This window comes from Nestor notabilis, unplaced genomic scaffold, assembly GCF_000696875.1.
Source record: "Nestor notabilis isolate BGI_N333 unplaced genomic scaffold, ASM69687v1 scaffold15084, whole genome shotgun sequence".
Lineage (NCBI taxonomy): Eukaryota > Metazoa > Chordata > Aves > Psittaciformes > Psittacidae > Nestor > Nestor notabilis.
Window position 1 is genome coordinate 2,035 of NW_009926153.1, and position 11,750 is coordinate 13,784.

At 40.5% G+C, this 11,750-nt stretch overlaps 1 protein-coding gene across 1 annotated transcript; it reads left to right on the forward strand.

Moving 5' to 3' along the window:
• The first annotated feature begins 1,514 nt into the window (after positions 1–1,514).
• SCG2 (secretogranin II) lies at positions 1,515–3,863 on the forward strand. The gene has a single exon (XM_010013409.1). It carries the CDS (start codon positions 1,515–1,517, stop codon positions 3,396–3,398), a length of 1,884 nt encoding a protein of 627 aa, XP_010011711.1. The 3' UTR covers positions 3,399–3,863.
• The last annotated feature ends 7,887 nt before the right edge of the window (positions 3,864–11,750 follow it).

Below are 11,750 nucleotides of genomic sequence, written 5' to 3' on the forward strand. Positions count from 1 at the left end.
GTTAGGCTATTCAATTAACTTTAGTTAAGTCATATTACGTTAGGAACAAAAACTGAGTGGAAAAATGTACAAGTGAGCTGAAATTAGCATATTCACACTCACTTTCTACTTGCAGCAGAGGGTAAATAGTGGTACGCATAGCTCTTTCAGTTTATATCATGAATCACCAACATCTCAGCAGGATGCTTTTATCAAGCCAAAAACCAAAGGAACCAGAATAGGTCAATTAATCAAAGTGGTTTCTATCTTTTATAATTTTTTCTCATCATTGTACTTTATTCGTTGATGTAACTGAATCAGAAAAGAATCCAATAAGTCTCACAGCCCTGGTGTATCAGTGTCTGAGCATCTCCCATGAAATGAGTGATAGCAATGTTTCCCTTCACCAGGTGGAGGGTGCTCAGCTCCCTGCAAGATTGGGCTTGTGTATCCCTGTACGCAGCAGTGCTGTAATCTTCTTAACTCAGTCAGAAGCATATTTTTCCCGCTTCTGTTCCGGAGTTTACTGTTGGCTGACATAAGCTGGACAGACTGACTAGACTTGGGCTTCTACTGGTCTATTCTAACTGAATTTAGCTCACTTTTGCCAATGGTGATGTTTCCGCCTGTCCTGGGACCTGATTAAATTTCTGCTGAAATCAATGAATGAATGAAATCAGCACTCAGAACCTACCTACTCGAGCTCATTTCCAAGATGGGTTTTAAAGGATTCAGCAAAACTATATTATACCTTCAAGATAAATTATAGGGTGTCCTTCATATAGGGGATCATTACCCATAGGAAAACGGTTCACTCAGAACCTCATAACTAAAATTCAGCTGTAATCCAAATAGTTGGTTTTTTATGATCTATAAAATGGAAGTAATAACACTGTCAGTAATGACAGAAATAAACTTGTAAGTCATTTTATATGCCATGTTCTCCACTTCATTACTTTAATTTTATTGCAGTATAGCATCATTCAGCTGTATTATCCTGGCATGAAATTACACGCCCCATGGAATAATCTCACAAAGTATTTCTATATGCAGTTTTAATATTTCGAGTGGCATTTAAATATATGGATATGCTGATTTTACCATCTGAGGTCTTCGTTTTCATAATCAAAATGACATCTAGATTCCTCTATGGGCATTTCATGAGCTATATAGGATTTGTATTTTATTCTTTGGTGTTGCTATTGGGAAACCAATGTTCATAAAGTACATTGAGCATAGAGGCAAATTTCTAACGTAGGCAACCAAGAAATTCCAGTAAACTTGAGGAATCATAGAAAAGATTCAGAAAATCTCAAATTTCCACCAAAATATATGGCTTCCATGTACAAGTTATATTAGGCTTCCATAATTAATAAAAACATGTATAGTACCAATAGCATTCTTCATGATGAGTTTAAAGTATCAATTTCTATTTTCCTTCTCAGTTTCCTAAGTAAGTCTGTCTCCATATGTTAACTGCTGATTTTTTTTCCCCCTCTTCTTCTTCTTTTTTATTTCAAGGAAACATTTTAAACATGGCAGAAACGAAAACCTTCCAGCTTGGAGAAGCCTGCGCTCTCACCTTTTTCTTTGTGCTGATCTCTTGGGTTGATGCAGCTTCCTTCCAGCAGCATCAACTGCTTCAGAAAGATCCAGACTATGTAATGAAAAACTTACAAAGGTTGCCAAATCCTGATATGATCAAGGCTTTGGAATACATAGAAGATCTTCGCAAGCAAACCAACAAGGGAGAAAGCAGCCCTGATTACAACTCTTATCAGAGCGTCCCATACCTCCTGCAACAGAAAGAAAGCAAAGATCAGGTTCACCTACCAGATAATTTAAGGGATTCTTTGACTGAAGATGAGTCCCAGTGGGTTAAGGTAATGTTGGAAGCCTTGCGGCAAGCTGAGAAAGAGTCAAAAGTTGGTCCAAAGGAGAATAAACCTTACGGTCTGAGTTCCGATAGCAGTTTTCCAGCTGGAGGAACTGATGATTATGAGGCTTACAAGTGGCCTGAGAGATGGCAAAAATATCTCAAAATGCCACTTGCTCACTATGAAGACAGTTCAAGAGACAGTCCTTTCAAGCGTACTAATGAAATAGTGGAAGAGCAATACACACCCCAAAGCCTTGCTACGTTGGAGTCTGTGTTTCAGGAGTTGGGGAAGATGGCAGGACCTAGTAACCACAAGAAAGAAAGGCTGGACGAGGACCAGAAATTATATACAGATGATGAAGATGATGTATATAAAGTGAATAACATTGCCTATGAGGATGTGGTTGGAGGAGAAGATTGGAATCCCATAGAAGAAAAAGTGGAAAGTCAAACTCAGGAAGAAATAAAAGATAGCAAAGAGGAAATTGATAAACATGAAGAGGAGATTGATGATGAAATGAAGAGATCAGGGAAACTCAACTTCCTTGAGGATGAAATAAGAAAAGACAATAAAGATCAAATGTCAGAGGATGTTTCAAAGCTAATGAATTACTACCTGAAGAGGCTGATGGGTGGTGCTGGGAATAGGAAATTAAGGACTGGAGGAGAACTTGAGGAAAAAAGAGCACCCACATTTTTGGATAAGCAACTCGATCCTCAATCTATAGCTCAGCTGATAGAAATCTCAAGAAATTTACAAATTCCTCCTGAGGATTTAATAGACATGTTGAAAGCTGGAGAAAAAAAGCAGCTTCAGAGTGAAAGGTTGGAAGCTGAGCAGGAAGCAGAATTCCCAGAAGACCTTGACGAGATCACCGAAACCAATCTAGGACAGAGCGATATATTTAAACATAATGTAAACTCTAAAAATGGGTACGTGAAGCAGCCTCTTAATCTTATTCCAGAAAATCTACCTGAAGACCTCAATGTTGAAGATATAGTCAGTCTTCTGGGAACTGACAATTTAGCTAATCAGAATCCCTCCTACTTCCTCAATCGTCTTAATCAAGAAAATGATTTGCCAAGACTGTCTTACATTCCCAGAAGATTGAAAGGACACCCGTTTCCTAAGGCTGCCTGGTTGAACGATTTGGAAAGGCAACAATTGGAGTATGAGAAACTGAATGAGAAGGATGAAGAGCTGGCCGATTACTTGGCAAAGGTGTTGGCAAAATATCCTGAAGTTATCAATATGAACCAGATGAAACGAGCATCAGTTCCAGCTTCTGAGAGCAACCTGCAGAAAGATGACCAGCTGGACCAGGCCATCAGGGAGCACCTAAGTCAGCTGGGACCACAGGAGGCTGCGAAGTTAGCTTCACTCAGCAAAAGGCTTTCCATGGCCGGAGAAAGTGATGACACGCAAAATAGGCAGTATCTCGATGAGGATATGTTAGCAAAGGTGTTAGAGTATCTAAACCAGGAGAAATCAGAGCTTGAAAGAGATCACATTACTAAACGGGCAATGGAAAACATGTAATTGTTCCCCAAATATTATTTCTCTTCAATGTGTTGACTTCTATCCCAATTCAGTTGTGATTTATTCCCGCTCTCCCACTAAACAACCTATGGTAGACTACTTACCATTGAACAGTCTGCATATCTTTCTTAGAGCTGTTATATTGTTTATTGATATACTTATATATGTTATAAATCATGGGGCAACCAGCAAATTGCTTCAAGTGTTTTAAGAAACAATTTAATGAAATCAAGTAAACCTATAATATGTAAACAAACAACCTTTGCATTGTTAATAAAACATGATAAATGAAGAGTGACAATTATAATTTGAAATTTTTAAGATTAATCGGATTATTTTGTTACTGTCTGTAGTGTTTTTTGTGGAGTATTGAATAAAAAAATAAAGCATTATATATATAGTTTTATTTACAAGGCTTTTTCTATTCAGTGTTTTACTGTTGATGAATAAATTATTTCTGGACAAGAGACTGTGTTTTCTTTGTGGCAGTTGATAAAGTCATACTAATTTGAAACAGAAACATATGATTTTACTTCTACAGACAACACTTGCAGACTCAAGTATTTTATTGAAGGATAAGTTGGTAGCACACACATTTGGTTTTCTGGGCTGTAAGAACACTGACGGGCATTATCTTTAAGGGCAGTGTGTACCTGAAAAGCTTGCTGAAGTCAACCAGGGCAGTAACTGCATTACCTTTTCAGAAAATTTGACCCACATAATTAATCATACCTCTTGGCAGTGGGAGGAAGATAATCTGTCCAGACAAGACAGACTCTATGATGAAGCTCTCAAAAAATACAAAATTGAACCTTTGCGTGTGTGCAGCGGCAGCTCTGGGAAGCTCTGCAGACAGGTTCCTCGCTGTCCCTCATAGCTACCACAAAGAAAGAGAGAGGCTCCAATGCAAGGCAAGCAGAGAACTCACCCTGTAGGTAACAACATGTATTTTGTCTAATAAAAATATTATCTCCCATGAAACGAAATATTATTCCCAAGGAAATATTATTTCCATTAAATGAATGTTACACCTATAAATAAGTATACAAAGAACCGTTATTATTCACTACATTACCTGGGCACTTGAAATGTCTCTTGAGATCCTGTTAAAACCTGCAGTGGATGTTCTGGAAAAGCTCCGGCTCTTTTACAGAAGGAAATGTGCTTGTGTAACTCTGTGAGTCAGACATGGTTTTCACTAGGACAGCTCAGGCATAAGCATTTCCAGGATTATAGTTTAAAAGTTGTTTTCCCTGTGGTATTCTTCAGCAACTCATCTCTGCTACATGAGGTGGGGGTGATTTTTGGTGAGGCAGTGTCTGATGAAACAAAGTACAAAGGCTGCAGAAATAAGATTTCATCTTCAGTGTCACCATAACCCTGAGCAATCTCAGATGATAAGTTCAGTCAGAGCTTCAGTTTCCTGTTGTTTGGATGAGTCAAAACATTTAACATGACACTGAAAAAATACCTGAGTGAAATCCACTTCTGTATTCTAAAGGAGGACAAATCTGTTGCCATCTGAGATGCACTTGCCTGTGACACTGCAAACTGCAAATCACTGCATTTTCAAAACCAAACTGTGCTTTAAACAAATATTATTTAGCACCTTGATTCCTAATACTGTTATTCTCCTTGATCCTAATACTGCTCTTGCAATCCTCATAGTCCAGAAATTTTTCTTTTGGTCAAAACAGTAACATTTAACAGTTAATTATGTAATACATAGAACTATGGAAGAGTAATAAAAAAAAGAATACTGAGACATAAATGAATGTTTTCGGTTCTCAAGGAACAGTTTCACAATTCTATAGTTGCTTTCCAAGGTCATATTTTACAGGAGACTTTCCTTCTGCCCTTACTCACATACACACACACAGACATACACACACCTTCAGTGGATACAAACAGTGATTGCAAACATGCTGTGCAAAACACTTAATAAATGTTAACATGATACCAGACTAAATAATTTAAAATATCTTTAGCAGGACTAATGCAGGATTGAAGATAACAATCTCTCTCTGATCCTTGCACAGACCCTGAAACAGCACATTTCTCCTGTCTCAGACAGATCAGAGCATGAGAAGGATATCAAGGTGGTTCTCAATGTGCTTCCTTGAGTTTCCTTTTTGTAGCAGCAGCCTTAAAGCATGTGTCTGTGTGCTCTCTGCCCTCAGCTCTGGGCAGACAGTAAAGTCACACATCAAAGCTCATTCCACATGGCTAAAACAGATATAAATTTGTCTACTTTTTTTTCACAGTGAAAATTAAAATTGCATTTTTTTCCCTTTTGCTGCTCTCGTTTCTTTCAGTGGTGACATACAATGGTGCTTTGAAAAGGAGCTTTTCCATGTCCCTCCCAGCAGTTGCTAAGCTGCAGGCTCAGAGGAGCATCACCCTTGCGATGCAGGGCTGAGCAACACATTGCTATGACAGCTGGGCAGCAGCAGGGAGGCAGCCATACCTCCTCCTAGCAGCACATCGCAACGATGAGGAAATGGAGATGAAAATGCTTTGAAGTGCCACCCTTCACTTCTGCTTTGCCCTAAAATTGTGCTCGGATGTGTCCCAGCACAACCCAGCCAGCCCTGGCATGGGTCTTTGCACTGCACTCTGATGCTCCTCTTGCCCTTGAGCTGATACTGGTGGCACCATCATTCCCCTAACTCCACCAAAAGTCCCCAGACTTGAGGGCCTTCCTAAGGAACTTGGCTCAGAGCATATTTGATATTCACTTCAAGTGGAAAACAAAACCATTGGGCAGTAGGGTTTATGGTTTAAAGGGTCTTGGTTTTTTTGAAAGTTGATGTAAAATGTTGACTATGTCAAAGCAATGTTTTACAGTAGGTATGTGAATGTAGCTTGCTGTTATTATTTCTTGTTCTCACCAACAAGCAGTGGCTGATGGGGAATGTGAAGCTCAAGGGCAGTCTTGGCTGCAGTGACCATGATGTGGTGGAGTTCAAGATCCTTAGCGCAGCGAGGAGGGTGCGCAGCAAGCTTGCTACCTTGGACCTCAGGAGAACAGACTTTGGTCTCTTGAGATATCTGCTTGGTAAAGTTCCACAGGATAAAGCCTTGGAAGGAAGAGGTGCCCAAGAAAGCTGGTTAATATTCAAGAATCACCTCCTCCAAGCTCAGGAGGGATGCATCCCAGCAAAGAGTAAGTCAGGCAAAAAGTCCAGGAGGCCTGTATGGATGGACAAGGAGCTCTCGGAAAAAACTCAAACACAAAAAGGGAGCTTACACAGAGTGGAAGCAAGGACAGGTAGCCTGGGAGAAATACAGAGAAATGATCCGAGCAACCAGGAATCAGGTTAGAAAATCCTCCAAGCCCAGGAGGGATGCATCCCAGCAAAGAGTAAGTCAGGCAAAAAGTCCAGGAGGCCTGTATGGATGGACAAGGAGCTCTCGGAAAAAACTCAAACACAAAAAGGGAGCTTACACAGAGTGGAAGCAAGGACAGGTAGCCTGGGAGAAATACAGAGAAATGATCCGAGCAACCAGGAATCAGGTTAGAAAATCTAAAGTTCTCCTAGATAATAGCATTAAATCCAGCCAGAGACATCAAGGGCAACAAGAAAAGCTTCTATAGGTATGTTGGTGATAAAAGGAAGACTAAGGAAAATGTGGGCCTTTTCCAGAAGGCAATGGGATACCTGGTTACCTGGGACATGGAGAAGGCTAAGGTGCTCAATGGCTTTTTTGCCTCAGTCTTCACCAGCAAGAGCTCCAGCCACACTGCCCACACAGAAGACAAAGAGAGGGACTGGAAGAATGAAGAACCACTTGCTGCAGGAGAAGATCAGGCTTGAGATCATCTAAGGAACCTGGAGGTGCACAAGTCCATGGGACCTGACAAGATGCATCTAGGGGTCCTGAGGGAACTGGCAGATGAAGCAGCTAAGCCACTGCCCATGGTATCTTGAGAAGTCATGGCAATCTGGTGACATTCCACTGACTGGAAAAGGGGAAACATAGCCCCCATTTTTAAAAAGGGAGAAAAGGAAGACCTGGGGAACTACAGGCCAGTCTTACCTCTGTGCCCAGCACACTGTATAACAGAACTACATGGAAGTTTCAGGCTGATTTCAAGCTAAAAAGTAGCATCAATACTTTTTCCTCTTCTAGCTACAGAAAGTGGGCAGATAATCTCCCTGTGAAGTTCTTTATTTCTAGTAGATGAATCTCAGACTCAATTTCAAAATTAAATTAAGCCAGCACATATTAAATAGGCAGTACCCTCTTGGTGTCTATTGCTATGTAACCAAAGCTCCTGCAGTAGAGCAGATAGTTATACCTGAATATGCAAGACAGCATTATCAAAATGTACACTATAACATGAGATCTGCTCCATTAAACCACTCCAGAGTGGCTCCCTGCAGAGAGGCTGTGTAGTGCTTAATTGTTCTTAATAGCCACAGCCACTTCTGCTATCATTTGTCTGTGTTTTGTGTTTTCCTTATGAGTACAGTGGGACAAACAGTCATGTTGTTAATAATGCACACAGAATATATAATCCATAACAGACACACTATCAAGCTTATTAAAATAATTATATACAGAATAAAGTGACCACCTTGCAATTTTTTCTCGGGCAAAGTAAGGAGCAGATTTTAAATTCCTCTTTTGTGCTACCATTTGACAGCATCCCAGATGCAGCTGGTTTGTACTCGCTGTTTATCATCAGTGGCTTTTTTCCAGCAAAGAAAAATGTTTCTGCTCACATCTTCCTCTTAAAACCTGCAGTAAGCTTCATTGTGTCCTCATACTTAGGGTCTTCCCCAACAAGCAGATTGAACAGAAATTCTGCACTTGGTCTGAATATAAAAGGCTGCTGAACACCTTCCTTAAGACCAGAGGGAGTTCTTCTTTCTACACATACCAGAATTTATTATGTTGGCATCCATAAGAGCTAATAAGATTTTGGGGCTGCTATTTTTTCATTAATTCACATGCTACAGTGAGTGTTTTGTTTGCATCTACATCTTGATGGGTCCATTATTTCGTCAGCTGGGGCTCATAAATGAGAACACTCGTTGATTCAAAAATTAATGTCACCGCATTACCTCACCTGAAGAAATTAGATTGCTGCAATTATTTTTTTTCTAAAAGGGCATTTCCACATTGCAATGAAAGGGGTCTGAGCTGCATATGATATGACAGTTGTTAGCATTTCTCAAAGCACTTTACATGGTAACATGTTTTTCAGTGTAAACCATCTATGATTTTCTTATCATGGCACAGGGCAAGCTGAAGCTAGAATCTGGGTGTCCTGAGCCATGCTCTACTTTACAGGTTTAGCCAGCTATTCTTTCTGTTACTAGCTAACAAGAAGACTCATGACTCAAACTTGCTTTTCCATGCAAAACTTACCCAGACCAATCTTCCATGGCTTCAGGACAAACATGCATCATGGGAGTGGAGGACCTCAGTGGACAACAGGCGTGTGCAGTGATGACCGCCATGTGTAGACTGTGTTCCCTGGAGCATCCTTCACCTCCCCCCAGGATAGACATTGATCAGTGGTTACTTACTACATGATGTATAAATTTATATAGACACAGCTGGATGCCATCTGCATTTTGCATTTGTTCAGCTACCCAAGCACCTCCAGAGAGCTTTATCCAAGCTGCAAGGAAACCCAGTTAGTAGCAGCAGGCAGGTGCAGAGCCTCTAGTACATAAAGTGAAAAGCAGAAGCCCCAAATCAGAGCTGATAATCTGAAGAACTACGTTATTCCTGACTTCTGTATCATTCAAAAACATTTGAGATCGTTAATAATTCATTTGCAGATGTTGCAGAACTCTAAACGTGGCTGATTAAATGCATTTGACGTTTCTCTTGAGAGAGGCTATTATTCCAGGAAACCACTCAGTGTCTGCAAATGTCTTGGAATTAGTGCACTCAAAATTACGGGTTCACTTACAATGTTTTCCCATTGTAAAGAAAGAAAAAGAAGAAAGAAAGAGCGACCTCTGATTCCAAACGTAATGTACACTGGTGGGTAACTATAGTACAATTATTTTAAATTCAGTGCAGCCATTCAGCAGCTCTGCTATGTAATGACTAGTGGTCCAACTCAGAGCTCTGCCTTCCTCAGCTAAGACAAAAACCTGCAGACAATGAGCCCATGCAGGTTGCCTAGGGGAGGAGAGCTAGAAAATGGTTGTTTGGCAGCTCCCCAGCTCCTACAATTGCTGCTCCATGATATGCTTCCGAAAAACCCTTCTGGTGGCTGCCTAAAAATAGACCCCTGGTTTTATCCTGGCAGAAAAGCCAGCCTCTCACAGGGTGACTTGGTGGGAGTGCCACAAAGCAGCGAAGTCCCCTGGGTCAGATGGGCAGGATCCAGGACAGGCTTTAAAAGAAATAATGAGCTTTATACCACCTTTGTGGCTCCCTGATTATATCACCAAACCTGAGCCCACTGGATTTGTTTGGCTTCATGCTGAAGTAAATCTCTTCCCGTGTAACTGTGGGGTGCATTCTGTACTACTTCATTTAAATGCTTAAATGAGAAATAAGCATTTATGCAAATGTAAGCATGTATTTTTTAAGTGGGTAACCCACATCAGGGCAATTCTCCTACTGCTCTGCTTAGTGCAGTCACCACCACTGGGGCATCTCATCCACTGGAGATGGTAGGATCCACCTCTTCCAGAGTTTTTCTCAGGGTCACCTTTATAAAGCCTTTATGGGTTATTTTGTTCTTGCCCTAAGCTCATGCCAACACACAGAAGAGGAGGCCCACCATGCCTATTGAGATTTCCAGGTGAAACACATGGTTGTTCTTTACTGTCTATTAAAATTCTTTCCAAAACCACACTTTCTTTAATTGAATCTTTTCTCCAGCTCCAATTTTAAATTCCATTTAGATCCACATTGTAAATCTATTGCCCCTAAATGCAAAAACCTCCTCGCATCCCCACTTTTCTCTCTCCTCTTTAACCTAAGAGAAAGTGTCAGATTAGATGAGATGCAACATATAATTCCTGCAAGGAACACATTTTCAAGCATGGCTATGTGTTTTGCCACTTGCTAATAAATGTTATAGCAGAGGAACAGACCACTTAAACACTACCAGTACTTGTACTCCCATATTAAGTATGTAAGAGCCAGGCCAGGAACACTATGTACAGACACAGAAAAGATTAAAGTAAAGATAAATCATTAAAGGGGATAAACCCAGCATTCCTTTCTTTTCATTCATGTGGCATAACAAGGGGAGAGGTGTTAAATCCCCGCAAATAAGTTTTGGGACTCAAATGTAATTTGATAGGAAAACTGTTTTCTGCAAAGATAAATTTACTCAGATCCAACCTATGATCAATTGATTTTCTTCTTACAGACATGAGCGCCATGGGGTGGAAACTTTGCACTGGTGACTAACATGCTGAGAGAGACCCAGAAAAAAATAAACCTGAAAATTTTACTGTGTATGAAAGTCTGCAACCACCATTGTATTCCACCAGTTAATTTAGACAACAGGAAAACTCGCAAGTCCTTTAGTCTCGCCCACAGCCCTGGAATTTGCTTTACGAAGACCAATAGTCAGGTTGAACTTTGTTTACACATATTTTTGGCTTTCTAATTTCCATTTAAAAACTGTCAGCTCCCCCTTGCCCTCTCCTCACCAAAGTGCATGGTCTGAAGCCACCACAGTCACACAAACCTCTAGGGGTGGCTGGGGCACAGTGGTTGCTTTTATGCCACAAGGTTCTGTCTCCTGCATTCCTGAGCCTTGTCTTCACAACAAAGGAGTTGTTTCATCCAAAGGATCTTTAACTGCTGCAAAGAGCTCATGGATATTTTATTCTGGAAAAAAAAAAGATACTGTTGAAAAAACCACAACTATGAACAACTGAAAAAAAAAATCAAATCCTCAAAGTTAATGTCTTTCTTAAGACAAAAACACTGCTTTTATCTTAACTTTATGCTGTTTCTCCTCTGCTCCTTCTAGAGTCAGCATATTGTGCAATGCTGATCCCAAAGAAGAGTTCGAAGACGTGGGCTACTTCCCCATTTGACAACAACTTTTACATCAGTCTTGTTTGTATCTGACACAATGCAGGTGAATGTAACAACTTCACGTAATTCTGTACTGTATAACCCTATTTGTTTCCATGCCAGTAAATTTTGTGATATCCCACATAACGAGGCCATATTTAAGCTGAAACTCATCCTCAGCCCAGGGAAGATGCAGGGGCAGGAACTGGAAATGCAGCCTCTACCATGGACCAATGTTCAATGCCACCTTTGCAATTCCAATTCCCTCTCCCTAGTTTGGGACATCAGTGTAAACACTTTGAGACGCACTGACAGATGTATAGCTAAAGCACAGAGTTT

Excerpts from the sequence above, each read along its gene's own strand:
- SCG2 (XM_010013409.1), top strand. The coding sequence starts at position 1,515 with ATGGCAGAAACGAAAACCTTCCAGCTTGGAGAAGCCTGCGCTCTCACC.